Source organism: Aquarana catesbeiana, linkage group LG09 (genome assembly GCF_042186555.1).
Source record: "Aquarana catesbeiana isolate 2022-GZ linkage group LG09, ASM4218655v1, whole genome shotgun sequence".
Classification (NCBI taxonomy): domain Eukaryota; kingdom Metazoa; phylum Chordata; class Amphibia; order Anura; family Ranidae; genus Aquarana; species Aquarana catesbeiana.
In genome coordinates, this window is record NC_133332.1 from 79084800 (window position 1) to 79104041 (window position 19242).

At 46.2% G+C, this 19242-nt stretch overlaps 1 protein-coding gene across 1 annotated transcript in view; it reads right to left on the reverse strand.

Moving 5' to 3' along the window:
• Positions 1 to 19242, reverse strand: part of WDR62 (WD repeat domain 62) — a 107958-nt gene that overhangs the window by 84113 nt on the left and 4603 nt on the right. Inside the window, exons 2-7 of the mRNA XM_073598821.1 lie at positions 14924 to 15015; positions 13775 to 13837; positions 13545 to 13602; positions 11400 to 11570; positions 3386 to 3523; positions 1012 to 1191 (exon numbers count right to left, since the gene is read on the reverse strand). Coding sequence (XP_073454922.1) covers positions 1012 to 1191; positions 3386 to 3523; positions 11400 to 11570; positions 13545 to 13602; positions 13775 to 13837; positions 14924 to 15015 — 702 coding nt within the window. The remainder of the gene's footprint in view (positions 1 to 1011; positions 1192 to 3385; positions 3524 to 11399; positions 11571 to 13544; positions 13603 to 13774; positions 13838 to 14923; positions 15016 to 19242) is intronic.

Sequence of the window (19242 nt, forward strand, 5' to 3'; positions counted from 1 at the left end):
ATTGAGCCAACTAAGGTACCCTTGTGGGTGTAAAATGCTGGATTATGGTCCCTACACTTATTAAAACCAAAGAATCAGCTTTAATAAGTAGCTAAACATCTTCATCCTTACAGTCCAGTTGAATGTGACTGACTAGCAGTGGCGGTGCTTCCATAAGGGCGTGCGGGCGCCACCCACTCTCTTACCAAAAGATAGATTCATGCATTGCATGAATCTATCCATGGCCGCCCCCTGTTTAGGCGCCTGGACCCTTTTCGGGCACCAGCGCCTGAATTACAGCGGCGGGGGGTGTTTTTGAAGCACCCGATTAGAGTCAAAGGCTCTAATAGGCGTCAAAAAAGGTAAACAGCGAGCGCCATACTTGGCGCTCACAGTTCACCCAGCTGCGTTAGAAAAGCGAATGAATATTCGCTTTCCCAACACTGAACCGCCTCTCTGCCAATCAGGTGCTCAGGTCTGTTACCCGTCACTGGTTGGCTGAAACGACAGGTGCTGTGACTGGACGCCTATCAGGCATCCAATTATAGGAGAGGACGGGAGAAAAGGATATCGCTCGTCGCCGAGACAGGGTAAGTGTCGGGCAGATGGCAGGCAGCACAGTGGGAGCGTTCGATGGGGCACAGTGGGGTTGCAATTTTTTTTCCTTTTCCAGATAATTTCAGTTTGTGCCCCCCCCAAAATTTTGAGCACCAGTCACCACTGCTGACTAGCTATCATAAAATGTCTTTGCAATGGTTTTGACTGATGTCTTTTAGTTTTATAACTACTTAAAGCCAGTAGACAACTAAAAATCGCGACGGCAGATTGCAGTGGACTGGTGTCAATGTATAGGCCTCGGCCCACAATCAAGGCTGATGGCTATAACACGGCTATGAATGAGGAGACCATACTGTATGCGGTGCTTGTGACATGTTAATTGAGGTTTTTATCGTTCTGTCATGACCAGACAGCTCAGCTTCTGTACAACAAAAGCAGAAAATACAAACAGTTCTTAGCAGTTATTCGTCTCACCTTTAATTTCAACCATTTGTCTAGGACTCTTTTTTCATTGAACTGACAGAGAACTCCAGAAAACGATACACAGAATGTGCTTCCAGCATTCTTGCCTTTGCCACACGCAACACCACCAAACACGTTATTGTGGAGGTCACCGAGCAGTCCAGAGCGGCCCACCAGAGGAACCGTCCCAACCTAAAACACAGTCAGCATGCTGTATAAGTTCAGATCGGACTATACAAGTGCTTTCAAAGATTTTATCAGATCATATAGCAAGGTAGTTGGGACATATTGTGTAACAGACATACATTTTGCATTTGAAATTAAACTCTAGACAATGAGCACCAGTATGAGAAGGCAAGCTGTGTAGGCCACTATCATAATAAACCTCCTGGAATAAGGCAAAAGCACATTCTTCTAAAACATGGCCAAGCACCTACACAGAACACAGTACAAGCATCGTGGTAACAAGCACGAGGCTTTGCAGAACATTAGTACTAGACTCACTCAGACGTACTAGACTTGTTTTTTAGTCCATTCAATCCTAAGACCTACATCTAACAGGGAAGGGAACGTGATCATTTTCTGGTGCAGTTTTACACACAGGTCTCCTCTAGCCTATGACTTCAAAGTGAAATTAGGAGCAGCACACTAATGAGCTTATCTTTGTGTTTCTCTGCTCTCCTCCTATCAGGATGCTCCTTGCACCATGACACACCCAAATGGCTCCTTGTGCTGCTACGCCCCTTACACTCTCTGAGATCCGCTGTACAGTAGACTGCAAGAGGTTTGACCCAAGACAAACCTAGGTACTTACTGTACATTGTTTACATATACACACAAACACATACATACATATCTCAAATTTTCCACTCGCCTACTCGCATTTTGAGAGTGGAAAATTGTCTCTGGCGAGGAGCTAGGCTGCCAGGGAGTGGGGGGCGAGTACCGCCTGTGACAGACCTAGCCAGGACAGAGGCTTTTGGAGGGGACTGAATGCAAGCCTCTTGCCCACCGATTGTGGGCCCTGGCATTTGGGGGAATGATGCTCTCTGCGAGCTGTATGCCTGGGGACCCTGGAGGTGGTGTTACTTTGGATTCAGCTCCATGTCCCCCCCAAGACACACAGACTCTGGGAACCCTTTATATGCCATATTAGAATAGTGACTGATTCATACTGTTGGGACTCATACTGTTAGATGCTAATGTCATCAATTCCAGCTACCTGTCTGTTGTCTTCTATAATGTGTTTATTGTAAATAAGTCTAGTGTGGGCTCTAAGAGTCTTTTCACCCATTGTTGTTTGTGTTAATTAACTCTGCTGCTGTGTGAAGCTCGGTGACCACAAGTCTGGCCAAAAGGTCATGTCTCTTAGTCATCTAGGCTGTCTAAAGGATTAGATAATTAGCTCATGCTAATTAGGTTAGGTTTTAGTCATCCTGCTGTATATATTTGTGTGAGATCTCAAATAAAAAGGCTATTCCTGATGTACTCCAAGACTGGTGTTGTCTGGTTCTTGGGGGTTCCTATAGCCAGATCCATTGGACTCGTGTTCCAGGACTTAGGAAGCGATATACTGACGGAAGCAATCAAGCGGAGTGTGGGAAGTTCCGTCACAGCGTCGGCATGTGGAGTTGAGCCATTCTACCATCGATCGCCCGGGGAGGGGGGAAGAGAGCACGGATCACAGAGCGATAGCCTGCTGTTACAGTTTACATTGTAATTGCCTCCACTCATGATTACACACAGCCCCACCCTCCTGACCCCACGCCTGTGATAGACAAAACGCCAGTACAATTCTGAGACATGTTCTGTCCATCACAGGCGGGGTCAGGAGGGCGGGGCTGTGTGTAATCATGAGTGGAGGCAATTACAATGTAAACTGTAACAGCAGGCTATCGCTCTGTGATCCGGCGGGTTTCCTCTTCCCCATTATGATCCTCTGCACAGGTGAGCTGAGGCTGCAATGGGCACTGATAAAGTTGTTGTTAATATTTATTTTTGTAACTTAATTCTGCATAGAACATTTAAGTGTAATTTCATGAGATCATTTATGAGGGCGTGTATAGGGGAGGTGCATGGTAGGGATTGGGTGGGGCAACTGGTGGCGAGTAACCCTTAAGGCCTGGCTAGTAGCTCAGGACTTGAAATTTTGAGCCCTGTGTGATAGAGATAAGAGATAAGAGATAAAAAAAAAAAAAAAAAAAAAAAGTCTTCAGAATGCTTCATAAATCTCAGTTCTAAGAGACTAGACAGAGAAGGAGGGGAAGAAGCCAACAGGAGGAAAGAAGAGTAACTATTGCAACTAGAAAGAAAAAAAAGAAGTGAGCATGAATTTGCACTGTGAAGTTTCTGTGCCTGCAGGATGATGCGTTACATACCAACATACCTGAGATTGCTTTGAAGTCTCCAGATACCAGAACTTGACATGACGGTGGCCTGCGGTTACAAAATAGCTGCTGTCCACAGAAAAAGACACAGCGCTGACCTTACTGGAGACTTTGTTCTTGGCAACTACATTATTGTTCTGTGGAGATATTCAAATTAAACAGAATGGTAATATACATATTTTGGGGAGAAAAAAAAAAAAAAAAAAAGATAGGAATTACACATCTAAATCCTCTAGGTCTAAGCTATGGGTACCCCTAGACACTACCGGGTCAAATGCTTAGAATTTTTGCCCTGAAGAGGGGACACCCCTTGAAACGCATTAGACTTCTAGACCTGCATGGCTTCCTCCCGTGATAACAAGTTGGTGCAGAGGACCTGACATACCTGTTTTGGATTGTATTAATGAGCTTGTGAGTACATAACTTGATTTTATTTACCAATAAATGGTGTATTAAAAAAAAAAAAAAAAAAAAAGAAGAAGGAGAGAAGAAGGGGGCAGTGCCCTAGGGTGGTGCACCCCTTTTTTTTCCAGTGTAAAGAATTTTTGTGTTTAGTACCCTTAAAGCAAGCCCATACTTTGTATGCAGTACAAAGTAACAGGTTACCTTTAATGCAGGAAAAAAAGGGGTCAATGACAAAAAAAAAAAAAAAAAAAAAAAAAAAAAAAAAAAAAAAAAGGGGGCGTGGCTTGGCAAGCGACCAAGATGGACGTGTGCTGGAGGAGCTCCTGGAACGACACAGCCTAACGCCGGACAACCTGAGAGCACAGACCGGGAGATGGGCAAGCTGACTCAGCAGACACCGCACTCCAGATCACGCCGCAACTCTGCAGCTGTCGCCGCTGCTAGAAGCATAGCAGAACTGCTAAAGGCACAGCCGTTTCCACGAGGCAGCGATACAGGCCCCAAAATGGCACGGGCGCCGAACGATGAGGAGGACTTCAGTGAGGACTCCCAATCTGCACAGGAGGACTCAGGTAGGGGACGTAATCGCTCCAACAAGCCCCTCACATATGCAGACATGACCGGATTTGCCGCAGACATAAAGTCCACATTTTCTGCGGCCATCACAGATCTGAAATCCAACCTTCTTTCATTGTCTGATAAAATGGAGCATGTGGAGGCCGCAGGCAAGCGCAGGGATAAGGCCATACATAGGTTGGAAAAGGTGGTGGATTCTCATGCTGAACAGTTCATTGAAATGAACAGGCATTTAGAGGACCTTGATAACCGCGGAAGGAGGAATAACATAAGGGTGAGGGGGATCCCCGAGACGGTAGACCCGGACCAGATAATACCGGCGCTACAGCGTGTTTTCAATTCTCTTCTAGAGAGGCAGGAAGATATGGACATAGAGTTCGTGAGAGCACACAGAGCTCTCAGAGCCAGGGGCCCAGATACAGCTCCTCCCAGGGACATTATTTGCTGCCTCCAGAGCTATCCACTTAAAGAGGAAATCATGAGAAAGGCCCGCAGGAATGACCAAATTGTATTTAATGGTGAACACATTATGTTGTTCCAAGACCTCTCCCAAATTACCCTGCGAAACCGCAGAGCCCTGCGACCCCTGTTGGACAAACTTAGGGAACTGGATCTGCGCTACACATGGCGCTTCCCTTTTGCTTTAGTAGTGACGCTGGCTGGAAAGTAACATATCCTACGCTCACCAGCCGATCTACCGGACTTTTGTGCAGGCCTTGGCTTAGACAGAGTGGAATTGCCGGACTGGTACCAGGAGTTTGCTCTCCCTCCGCCCACAAGAAGTCCCCACTCCTCACCATCTTCCACCCCGGAGAAGCAGTTCTCCAAGCGAATGAAACATGGACGTGGAGGCGGCCACCATACAGGGACTCCTAATAGGAGACAAATGCCTCCCGGATCTCAAGTGGTGGAGTGACGCAGTAGGATTATAACCCTGGAGTATGGTATTCTATCTTTTACTGTCTTACACTACAGTTTGGATGCCTGTTGACCACAGACCACTTCTTACTTAAGCCCTTTTCAACCACACCAAGGTAGCCAGAGGACTTTCCTAACATAAACCACAGAGTTGCTGCAGCTGCAAAACTCCTTTCAAGTTACTGTCTGGCTGGACGCTGCTTTAAAATGCTGCCTTGGTTCAAGAGGACTGACAACAACAGAGTCCCGCTATTCTAGGCCTCAGCAAGCAAGAGACTTCCATGCAGAAGTGATGTGGGAGATAGCAAAAGATTTGAAACAAAATTCCGTATACAGACTCCAGGGAAGATGTTCCGGTCTTCAAAGAGTTTATTACTTTACCAAGTTAGGGTTGCTCCTACAAGACATTCGTTTTTATGTCTTTACTTTTTATTTGCCTATTTTTCACAGGCTGTGTCGTTCTTTTTCATGTAGTTCCGGATTGTGTGGTTTACATTACCCAAGTCACATTTTTAAGTTAATCTACTGATTGTATTGATTATTAGAGTCTCGTGACCAGGACTTGCTCTTCTTCACGATACTACTAGGTGTGACTTTACCACTCTGGTGGCGAACCACCCACAAACGCACAAAGTACACGTGGGCCGGAGATTTCTCGACCCAGGTGTACTACCCAATTGCTTTAGAAAAGTTGTTTCACATCTTCTTTTTGAATCCACCTCTTTCAATTCTCTCTTCTATACTTTACCCTCTTCTGGGCTTCTGACTTTTCTGCACTCCCCCTCCTTGGTCTACCGACCAGCTGCGTATACATTGAATAACTTTTATTTGTCTTTGCAGAATTAGCCTGACAAGCCGTCCACACACTTACTTTACAATAATGGCGTACTCATCTTTAGGAGAAGGGCCCATGGTGATTTCCCATAATATTAAGGGTTTGAACATCCCGGAGAAACGGGTTTTACTTCTCAGAGAACTGAAGAAAGGTAGGCCTCAATTTGTTTTTTTACAGGAAACCCACTTCCGCACCAACCAAATTCCCAGACTTACTAACGCATACTTCAATAGGGCATACCACGCAACTAATGACCTAGCAAAAACTAAAGGAGTGACCATCCTACTTAGGAAAGACAATCCCTTTATCCTCACTGACCGACTGACAGACCCAGAGGGTCGATATATTTTCATCAAAGGTACATATGGAAACAGGACTGTGACGCTGGCCAATGTGTACTTCCCGAATGCTTCTCAGGTCACCTTTTGCCAGAAGATCACATATGAACTAAAGGGCTTTGCAGAGGGAACATTGATCATGGGAGGAGACTTTAATGTCCCATTAAACCCAATTATAGACTCTTCCACTGGAAAGTCTTGCATTAGGTACAGAGCTCTCAAAACAATCAAAAAATACTTAAACTCTTTACAATTGGTGGATACATGGAGATTCCTCCACCCAAACACTCGAGACTTTACGTTTCACTCTATTCCGCATGATCGATACTCCCGCATTGACCACATCTACATTTCCCAGAGGGACCTGCAGGTGGTGAAGGAGGCCCACATTGGCATTCAGACGATTTCGGACCATGCGCCTATCTCCCTGGGAGTAGACCTACTGTACACCCCATCCAGGGCGAACACTTGGAGACTGAACACTTCTTTGCTAACAGACCCTGACTTACTCCCTCGCATATGTGAAGCATTATCTGACTTTTTCACCCATAACAACACACCGGACATGGATCCGATGATGATTTGGGAGGCACATAAATGCACGATTAGGGGAGAACTAATTAGGTTAGGGGCACAACGCAAGAAACAACAGGAAAAAGAACTGAGGGACTTAACTAACAGAATACACTACCTAGAATCCTTACACAATCTTTAGCTACCCAGACAGCTACAGAACTGTTAGAAGCCAGGAAAAAGTTACAAGAATTACTACACACCAAAACGCAGAGATCCCTGCGTTTTAGTGACATCCTGTCTAACCCATTGGCAAGAGCCCTAAATTCCCTCTCCTCACCCAGGCAAATACCCACTAACTTTCTGACAGCTCACATAACGGTAATACATAAAGCTGGGAAAGACCCCGCAGAGTGCCCAAGTTATCGGCCCATTTCGTTACTGAATTTAGACCTTAAAATACTAACTAAGATTAAATAGATTAAAACCGCTCCTTGCATCCCTAATTGGACAGGATCAAGTAGGCTTCATGCCGGGAAGAGAGGCAAGGGATAACATTATAAAGGCATTACTCTTGACGCATGCGGCACGTTCACAGGGCATCGAGGGCCTTCTCCTGTCCACGGACGCGGAGAAGGCCTTAGATCGGGTCTCTTGGGACTACATGCTAGGAGGTATGTCGCCATGTGGGGCTGGGAACACACATGATGACTTGGATTACAGCCCTTTACCAGAACCCTTGTGCTAGGATAAAAGTTAATGGCATACTATCGGACAAGGTTAAAATCTCAAATGGGACTAGAAAAGGCTGCCCCCTGTCGCCGCTGTTGTTTATCCTCTCGCTTGAGCCGTTTATTAGAAAGGTTAATAAGAATGAATCCATCTTGGGCTTCGAGGTAGCCAGCAAAACTTACAAGATAGCTGCCTACGTGGACGATCTTTTGTTTTTTTAACTAAACCACATATCACAATCCCAAATTTGCTGGCGGAATTCACGCACTATGGCTACATATCGAACCTCAAAATCAACTACTCTAAGTCCGAGGCAATGAATATATCGCTATCAGAAGATACGTTGGCCAAAACACAGGGGAACCGTACGTTCCGTTGGGTAACAAGTGAACTCAAATATTTAGGGGTATTGATACCCCCGAGACTGACAAAAACTTTTGAGAAGCTAAGAGACATTGCCTCGGACTTACAGGGTTGGAACTCTAAATTTTTCTCCTGGTTCGGAAGGGCGGCTATCCTTAAAATGGTCATCCTTCCGAGGCTATTATATTTGCTGAGATCACTGCCAGTTGGGATCCCATTGCATTTTTGCAAGCAATTACAATCCATTCTTATCGGCTTTCTTTGGGGCCATAAACGGCCTAGAGTCAAATTTTCTTTACTAGCCAGACCTAAGGAGCGAGGTGGCATGGGCCTACCCCATTTTCACAATTACTATTTAGCCTCTCACCTTACCAGGGTGATCGATTGGCACTGTCACGGAAAATCAAAGGACTGGGTCCATTTGGAGGAGTCATTGACCTTGAGTGGACTTAGGTTCTCCCCATGGATTCCCTGGGGAAAGCTACATGAGTCCATACAGAAAAACCCACTGACGGGGGTTACCATGAAGGCTTTCCAGACGGTGGTTAAAAAATATGATTTAACGACGCAGCTGAGCCCATTGACTCCGCTCCAAAATAATCCAGATTTTGCTCCAGGTCTGATAGGCAAGAACTTCCAAGCTCTAGACATATCAAAATTACTGATTGCGGGAGATTGCATTAGGAATGGCAAAATTAAAGACTATTCGGTGATGAAGGAAGAGGCTGGTATTCCACACCTATCCAGGTGGTCATATTTTCAAATACATAGCTTTGTTACGGATAAGACCAAACTACCTCACTTTCAGAGACCTATGACCCAATTAGAGACAGTGTGCCACAGAGGAGATGACTTCTACAAGACAACCTCTGTTGCCTACTCCTGGCTCCAAAACCCTATATCAACTACTGATGACAGATTTAGAGTAGAATGGTCTAGAGCCTTACAAAGAGATATTACAGATAACCAATGGCTAACGGCTTGTACGTTAGCGCATAAATGCTCCATTAGCACTAAAACACAGGAGACGGCATATACTCCTGACTCACTGGTACGTTACTCCCCATAAAATCAAGAAATGGTTCCCTGAGGCCTCAGATAGATGCTGGCGCTGTAATAGAGAGTCAGGCACTCTCATACATATTTGGTGGCAGTGCCCAATTCTTGAAGCCTTTTGGACAAAAGTGAGAGATATTATACGACAGATAACGGAGACCAATATTAACCTGGATGCAGCGTGCTGCCTACTCCACGTCTCGAATTTTCCTTACAAAAGATATAAAAAATCCTTAACGAAGCACCTTTTGAATGCCGCCAAGGCACTGATTCCGCTACGGTGGAAAAGCTCCCAGGCTCCTTTGGTCACGGAGTGGCTTCAGAAAATCTCCGAGATCTGTCGTATGGAAGACTTGCTGGCCCAATCCACAGATAGCATAGAACGATATCACAAAACATGGACCCCATGGCTAATCTTCAAGTTTTCTGCGGCTTATGAACAAATAATGAACACTTAATATGTTTCTGGGTGTGGGAGCTCTTCGTCGCCCCACACGGGACAAATATACGCATAGGAGACCAAGGAGGAGGGGACGCCACCACTTTACAGGCAGGCCCCACTCTTTTAGCTCCTTTTTCTCTTTACCTATCTCTCTATTCTCCACTCTTTTCTTCGCTCACTATTTCTCTTCTCTGTCTCGTTGAACAACAAAATTACGTTATCCTTACTAAATTCAAAGCTAACAGTTGGCTAGGTATGACGCTTGCATTGTTTTAACTGATCCAAATTTCTATACAATAATAGTAGCAGATAGTTTTAATCTTCAGTATCTTTATATGCATCTCTGGTACAAGAGTGGGCTGCTATAACTTAGATTCTGCTCAATACCCTCATATGGATGGTAGCCGATGTACCCACTGTTTATTGGATGTAATGAACATTTATTGCAGATTACTATTGATAAATGGCTTTGTTTGTTAATCTTCATTAACCTAATAAAACAAAACAAAAAAAAATTTCACCGGTCAATAATTTATGAATAGTCTCAAAACTCTAAAACCAAAGCCACCAAGCCATAAGCCCATCAAGACAGACCCTTAGCCAAATACACATGGCTGAGGACTCTCCTCCCATGACTAAGCTCCAAGCTGTTCCCTCTCTTCTCTCAAAGGGGACTGAACAGAGCAGTGAGGGATAAAAAGGAAAGGTATGTGCAGCTGTTTGGCCCAGCATAAAAATGGACCTGTTGTGATGGCAAAAACACAGGTTCCCTTTAAAGTGTACATTCACCTTCTTTCACTTGCCATCATATTCCTCTCCACCACCCACTCAATTTCTACCATGCCGAGTATGCACTTGGCCATGCCCACTGCATTGCGCCACTTTATCAGAGGGCTGGCTGCAAGAACCAGGAAAAGTCAGCTGGCCTTCTGATTATGTCAGATGAGATTATAGCAGCACATGACCCAAAGTGCTAGGATGGAGCGGTGGCTTACAACAATAGATCATGCTGTATTTTGTTAACAACCCAGGGGATTAGGTTAAAAAAATAAATAAATAATAAAATATAAATATATATATTTATATTTTAAAAGTGTCAGGGAGAGTAGAGTTCCTGTTTCAAGCCCTACTCAGGGCGAGAAAAAAAAAAAAAAAATCCCCCATGCAGTGGGACTGTGCCTGCACTACAAGGGTTAATTGCTCATCCCCCCCCCCCCCCAGGGGAGACAGCAGAGATCTACTTACCTGATCCTCCCAGCACTAGACCAGTCTGGCACCCCAAAACAAAGAATCGGGTGAGTATATGCTTTCCGCTCACCCCTAGGCAAAGTGAGCAGTTGACCCATACAGTGCAGGTACAGCCAACCTGCTTCGGGATTCAAAGAAAGAATTACCCAGAGATGGGCTTTAAGTGTACCTGACCTGGCCTAAAATGCATCTTAAAAAAAAAAAAAAAAAAAAAGGAAGAAGAAGAAGAAGAAGAAGAAGAAGAAGAAGAAGAAGGGGGGGGAGGTTGGGAGAAGAAATGAAGTATTGTGTATATAGGATAGTATGATTTGTTTTTCTTTTATAGGCTATCCCCCCCCCCCCTTTATTGGTTGAACTATATGGACTTGTGTCTTTTTTTAACCAGACTAACTATGCAACTTCTGGAGACTTTTAAGATTCTAATACTTGTTATGGGCCGAGGAATTAAAATGTATTAAAGCCAGCTTGTCAGCTTGACCAGGAAACTAGCATTTTGAGAAGGAGGCAGCCCCATATGTCTCTTATGATACTTTTACTTTAACCCTCTACTATAGATGTTCCCAGGGCTCAGCTAGTAAGTTTCTTACCTTCCAGTCCCATACATTGACCACCATGTCATGCTGGTATCCCACAGAAACAACATACTTCATGTTAGGGGAGAAGCAGACGCAGGACACGCCATGTTTGTGTCCAAGCAGCTCAGAGACCTGAACCTTCTCTGCCACATCCCAGATCCGCACAGCTGGCTTGTGGCCGCTCTGAAAAGAGGAAATCAAACATTAAAAAAAAAAAAAAAGGGGAAAGAATGTGAGCAAGGCTGTTGAAAGACTTTTTTTTTTTTTTTTTTTTTTTTTTTATATAAAGGTTTGTTTAGGTTCATTGGCAGGGCAAGCCTCCTCTCCCAGTCGACGCCTGTTTAGGAGAATCGCAGCGTTTGGGCGGAGCCAGAGGACTTCACCACTCTCTCAGCTGATCAGCTTCGGCCTTGGCTGTGTTTTTTAATTGCAACTGTTTGCCCTGCCAGTGCTTTGGATGTCAGTTGTCCATCTATGGATTAAAGCATTTTAAAACTACTGCACAATGAAGCGCCTCTTTTTCTAATAAAACATCTTATCCCCCGCTACGAGCGGTCTTGCCGAAGCAGTGAGTAGTGGAGATTGTTCCTGATTGCCGCCTCTGAATTTTGTCTGACTTGGAGGGAATTCCGTCTCTGTTCAAAGATCAGCTGTTCCTGATACCGGAGCGAATCTGTTCAAGCCTGCACGATCTCTGTAATAGGGATCCATCAATTCTGGTGAGCAGCCCCCCTTTCCTATATCTTTACACACTGTCGTTGAAGATACAGAGAAGATTTAGTGAAGATAATGAGGAACTGCACCTTCGGTTCATGATACTAACCAGTTCCTATATGAACTATATATTTATACTTACCTACAATCACTGTATTAATTCTGTTCAATTTGGGTAGCGCACTGAATTTTTCTTTTATATTGTGTAAACCTCATGTTCAAGGTTTTAAGTTGCAGCACCTGGGACTATTAGTGTTTCACATACTTGTATTTTTTGTGTCTTAATGTATTATTTTTAATCAGATTTTCACATTTTTCCAAATTGTTTTATCACCACTGGGGGTAGCGAGGAACGTCTACCATACATTTAACCATTGCAGTGCAGGTGGGAAGAGGGGGAACCCCATGGAATGGATACATTTTGTATGTCCCCGGGAGTTCAGCTTTGGTACATTCAAAGCGATTCCTCTCCAGTGCAAAAACACACCTATATAAAAATGTTTAGAACATTGTGTAGCACCCTCCCAAAATAGGTTGCTAGAGAGGCTTAGGTAAATTTAGTTTTTTGGCTCCTCTGTAAACATTGGAGCAGTGTGTGATTATTTTTGGCTTTTCTGTGTCTCACAGGCTGCAGGCTCAACTACTTCTCCCTGCTTTTTTAGTAGATTCTAGAATGTACCGAGTTGGAAGAAGAAGACCTAAATATTTATGTGGTCTCAGCCAATCCCTGGGGGAGGATGCCCAGTAGTTTGCTGAGAAGGGCATAAATAGTTAAGGGCCTGGAACAGCAGGGTTCTTGTCCAGGAGAAGATCCCAGTCTGAAGGATTACTGCCCTTCTGGGCAGTTTAGCTGAAGTCTGCAGAAGTTCATCAAGGTCCCAGCTTAGTGCAAGCTGGGGGGCCTATTTGCTGGAAATAATTGGAGCTGGATCAAGGGGATTCATTAAGGATCTTGGCCTGGGTATTCACAGGAGAAGCGTCTGGCCGATATTGGATGGAGGCATCCAAGCATATGGGGACTTTGAGTATAGGCCTGGACAGTCCTAGAGACTGTCTGCCGTTTAACCCCTTGATCAGCTGCTCCAGTGCTGCTGAATTGGAGCTTGGAGTCCCAGGATTGTCTACTCCCCTGGTGTCTGGCAAGAGGGAAGTTACACTGGAGAGAGGGAGAGAGAGAGGGAGAGAGGGGGGGGGGAGAGGGGGAGTCCTCTGGTTACCTGTGCACTAAATCCAGACTATCCCAAAGCTCATTCTGCACCCCAACCAAGTTCAACAACCAACAACAACCGAGTTGCAAGACTGTTGGCGCTGTCGTGTGCATGAATGTCTGTACACCCGAACGGGAAGAGAACTGGGGCTAATCGGTGGCGGGGTCTGTGCTACAATTAAGAGATGGGAAAAAATCCAGCACTGGCAAGAATCTAAACAAAGAGTTTGACTTACCTCTCCACTGACTATATACTTCCCATCTGGTGAGAAGGATAAAGCACTCAGTGTCTTGCTAGAAGAAAAAAAAAAAAAAAAACAGCCCAATTAGGATTAAAATCTCTAACAATTACATGTACCCTACAGACATATTCCACATAAAGCAGAAATACTGGTCCACAGAAATTCAGATCAATCCCTGGCCCCCCAAACCCCAAAAAAATAAATAAATAATATGAGCTGTTCACCTGCACGTATTGACTATATGAGCTTGCTTGTTTTTTCTTGGCCATAGAAGGACAATAACACATCTAGAAAGGAAGAAAATAATTCAATAAAAGTCTGAAGGTTGACGTTTGAAACTAATAAAATAACCCCCCCCCCCCCCCAAAAAAAAAAATATAATATAATATATATTATATACTATATAATGTGGCAGCAGGTTAAGTAAACTTTAACCCCCAGCACCCTCACAGCTCTTGGTCACCACATAAAAGCATACTGTATATCAAACATTCAAATAAATATATTTATTATTGTGTATCATAACTAAGCTAGGGATCGACATTTTTCTGTGACGATACGATACCGATATTTCGGTCACATCTCCTGCCGATATTTTGTACATTTAAAAAAATAAATCTGTCGATCCCTAAAATAAGCCCCCCATCCCCAAGGAGTGACAAATATCACACACACACACACACACACACACTTTTTTTGGCTAAAGGGGAGAGGAATTAGAAAACCTGACTGTGTTTATTGCGGTCTGTCTGTGTCCCCATTAGGGAGATTCACCCTCTCTATTTGTTCCGTTTACCATTATCACTAAAAGTGAGTGTAAAAGAAAATCCCAAATTTTGGGTTGCCCCTGGAAGAGTAATAGAGGGAAAATCTTCCAATGGGGACACTAGTTCTGGAGGCCCCAAGGTTTTCCCTTAATGTGCAGGGATTTCCTCTCACTTCCTGTTTTGGCTACCGGACAGGGAGTGAAGGTAAAACTCCTCAATGGGACAGAGGTGGCAAACCTTTCAGGGGGTATAGCCCTCTTTTACTCTATCCAGAATTTTTGGATAGTGTTTGGGTGAGGACATCACTAGATCCCTGGACAGGTAAGTGTCCTTATATTACAAGTCAGGAGCTACAGTATTTGTAGCTGCTGGTTTAAATTTTTTTCTCTTGGGGGGGGGGGGGGGGGGGGGTTTCTTCTAAGTATAGCAGCTTGCTCAATCAACCATAGCTACTATTGATTTCACAAAGGTGCATTCAGGGCTTCCTATGAATTAAAAATACTCCGAAAGGGCAGGTCACAAGTCCCCCATACTTTCATACACATTTGCATTTCTGTAATAAAATATTCACATCCATTTTATAAATATAAGGTCTTTGTCTGTTACCCTGCTGGATAGGCAATCAGTCCATTGTTGGGATCACAAGTTAAACTGCTGCTGCTTGAAACAGTTATTCCCAATACTTTCTCTAGCTCCACCTATAAGAAAAACACATTACTTGCATTTAGGTTAGATTAAAAGGTGTGATCAGCACATACTGTAAAATTTAGTTTATGCCCCCATTGATTGGCGTCTTTGTAAAACAAATGTCACTTAACCTTTTCCAGTCTTAGACCAAAAATCTTCAAGCCCTGGTGTTACTAACTTCACACAGTGCCACCTACACAGGGGCAGTGGCACAAGCCATCCCACAACCCATACTTTGAACCACCAGCATTTGCCCAATGTATACCCTTGTGTAGGGGAAAGGGTTGGGTTAAAATTGGGGGAATCAATAACAAGCGTAAACAGATGCCTTGCGGGGGATAGAACCTGGACCTCAGGGGGATAGAACCTGGACCTCAGGGAGATAGAACCTGGACCTCAGGGGGATAGAACCTGGACCTCAGGGGGATAGAACCTGGACCTCAGGGGGATAGAACCTGGACCTCAGGGGGATAGAACCTGGACCTCAGGGGGATAGAACCTGGACCTCAGGGGGATAGAACCTGGACCTCAGGGAGATAGAACCTGGACCTCAGGGAGATAGAACCTGGACCTCAGGGAGATAGAACCTGGACCTCAGGGAGATAGAACCTGGACCTCAGGGAGATAGAACCTGGACCTCAGGGAGATAGAACCTGGACCTCAGGGAGATAGAACCTGGACCTCAGGGAGATAGAACCTGGACCTCAGGGAGATAGAACCTGGACCTCAGGGTGCTCTCCCAGGATGCACTTAGTACTATCTAAAAAACAGAAAATCTCATACAGCTCACTATTTTCAAGTGGTAACCAAACTTCCAGGGAAAGTTACAGGGTTCTAAAAGCACCAGTTAAGACTGGGCAGGAATTTGAATAATCCAGATCAAAAAGGTATACAGGTACAGGAAAAGGGCAGTTGCAGAGGAAAGCAGGACAGAGAAATCAGGGTTCAGAAAAAAGACCGCTGTGCAAAAAAGTGGGGTGGAGGGAATGCCGTAAAAAAACAAAAAAAAACAAAAAAAAAAAAACAAAAAACACGGACAGAGGGTTCTAGTTGAACTTCCATGATTTAAGGAGAAAGTCACAAGTGGATTTGACAAGAGTTTGATCACTCCAGTTTAAAAGGCATCTGGGTTTACCAGAGGGATGCGAGTCCAGAAAAACAGCTGTGGAGGAAGGGCAGAGGAATCTGGGTCCACAAGAGGAACAGCTGCGAAGGATTGTGAGGCAGAGGGATCCCAGTCCAGTAGAGGACAGCTGTCAAGGAATTTAGAGCCAAGGGATCTGGGTCCAAAACAGGGAGGGCTGTGGAGTGTTGTGGAGCAAAGGAATTTGGGCCCAGTAGGACAGCTGTTGAGAGATGAAGAAGCAGATTTCAGCAGGACAACACTGGATCCACTGGGTGGGCGAGTACCTTAAAGTGGAGTTCCACCAGTTTTTTAGTTTATTAATAGTCAGCAGCTACAAAAAGCATAGACTAATAAACCGACACTTACCTGTCCCACGGTCCAGCGATGTGGCCGCCCCCGGAGCCTCGCTCCTCTCCTCGGCACCGTCATAGCAACGGCCAGGCACGCACTGCGCATGTGCGAGTCACGCTGCGCTCTGCTATTGGCCAGCCAAACTTCTGGGACCTGTTGTGTCCCAGAAGATTGCTGGCAGGGAGGGGCTGCCTAGGGCTAGAGGAGGAGTCGCCTAGGTGGCCAAGAACAGGAAGGAGGAAGTGGGACAGGAAGTGAGGAATGCTTAAAGCGGAAGTTGCACTTTTGGGTGGTACTCCGCTTTAAGAGTGCAGGACCCACAACCAGATAAGTGGGAGTAAGAGGGGGATGTAGGGAGCGTGAAAATCCGCTTTAACCACTTCAATACTGTGCACTTTTACCCCCTTCCTGCCCAGGCCAATTTTCAGCTCTGTCACACCTTGAATGACAATTGTGCAGTCATGCAACACTGTACCCATAGGAAATTTTTATTATTTTCTCACACAAACAGACCTTACTTTTGGTGGAATTTAATCACCACTGGGTTTATTATTTTTGCGAAATAAACAAAAAATGACAGAATATTTTGCAGAAACATTTTTCTTTGTTTCCACAAACTATGATATATTGCAGGGGTCCCCAACCCCCAGGCCGGTGCCGGTCTGTGCTCTGCTTGCAGCCGGGCCACAAAAGGCTGCACTGATTAAGGTGCGGTGGGTGAGCAGAGAGATGACATCTTTCACTGTCTGCCCTGCAACACCGCTGTTCTGCCTTCTCACTCTAGGATGGAACACAGTAGCAACTGCACATGTGCCAGTTTGCCGCTCTCTTGAACGCTGTAGCGCTGAGGAGAGGCTGCGAGTAAGACAATTTATTTCACTGCAGAAAAAAAATAAAAGAAATCAAATTGGCCTTAAATTCTTAAAGTGACAAGCTGCATCTAGTAATTATTGGAGGCAGGCTACAGTGACATTCTACTTCTGGTGGCAAGATAGTGGGAAGCTGCATCTGGTGGCAGGCGACGCTCTGCATCTGGTGGAAGGATCCATGTTCAGAAGGCCAGAGGGACCCGGGTCCAGAAGGACAGATGCTGAGCAGAGGGATTTGGGACCAGAAACACAGATGTGGAGGGATGCAGGGGGAATGGATCCGAAGGACGTGTGGGACAGAGATCTGGGTCCAGAACAGATGTGGAGGGATGACAGACAGGAATCTGGGGCCAGAAGTACAAATGTGGGGCAGAGATGTTTGGGTCCAGAAAGAGAGTTGTGGTAGAATGTGGCAGAGGGAATCTGGGTCCAGGACAGATGTGGAGGGATGCGGGGCAGAGGGAATCTGGGTCCAGGACAGATGTGGAGGGATCCGGGTCCAGAACAGATGGAGGGATGCGGGGCAGAGGGATCCGGGTCCAGGACAGATGTGAAGGGATGCGGGGCAGAGGGATCCAGGTTCAGGACAGATGTGGAAGGATACGGGGCAGAGGGATCCGGGTCCAGGACAGATGTGAAGGGATGCGGGGCAGAGGGAATCTGGGTCCAGGACAGATGTGGAGGGATGCGGGGCAGAGGGAATCTGGGTCCAGGACAGATGTGGAGGGATCCGGGTCCAGAACAGATGGAGGGATGCGGGGCAGAGGGATCCGGGTCCAGGACAGATGTGAAGGGATGCGGGGCAGAGGGATCCAGGTTCAGGACAGATGTGGAAGGATACGGGGCAGAGGGATCCGGGTCCAGGACAGATGTGAAGGGATGCGGGGCAGAGGGATCCGGGTCCAGGACAGATGGAGGGATGCGGGGCAGAGGGATCCGGGTCCAGGACAGATGGAGGGATGCGGGGCAGAGGGATCCGGATCCAGGACAGATGTGGAAGGATGCGGGGCAGAGGGATCCGGGTCCAGGACAGATGTGAAGGGATGCGGGGCAGAGGGATCCGGGTCCAGGACAGATGTGGAGGGATGCGGGGCAAAGGGATCCGCGGTCCAAGACAGATGTGGAGGGATTCGGGGCAGAGGGATCCGGGTTCAGGACAGATGTGGAGGGATATGGGGCAAAGGGATCCGCGGTCCAAGACAGATGTGGAGGGATGCGGGGCAGAGGGATCCGGGTTCAGGACAGATGTGGAGGGATGCGGGGCAAAGGGATCCGCGGTCCAAGACAGACGTGGAGGGATGCGGGGCAGAGGGATCCGGGTTCAGGACAGATGTGGAAGGATGCGGGGCAGAGGGAATCTGGGTCCAAGACAGATGTGGGGCTATGGTTGCCACATCATCCCTTTAATTCAGGACACACATATTACTTACACAGGTTCTGTGGCTGATTAAGGTGGAAATTAAACTCACTTGGTGCCTTATCTGCATAAATCAGCCTCAGAACCTGTGTAATTCATATGTGTACTGGATTAAAGGGATGGTGGGGCAGAGGGATCCGGGTCCAGGACAGATGTGGAGGGATGGTGGGGCAGAGGGATCCGGATCCAGGACAGATGTGGAGGGATGCGGGGCAGAGGGATCCGGATCCAGGACAGATGTGCAGGGATGCGGGGCAGAGGGATCCGGATCCAGGACAGATGTGCAGGGATGCGGGGCAGAGGGATCCGGATCCAGGACAGATGTGCAGGGATGCGGGGCAGAGGGATCCGGATCCAGGACAGGTGTTCAGGGATGCGGGGCAGAGGGATCCAGGACAGATGTGCAGGGATGCGGGGCAGAGGGATCCAGGACAGATGTGGAGGGATGTGGGGCAGAGGGATCCAGGACAGATGT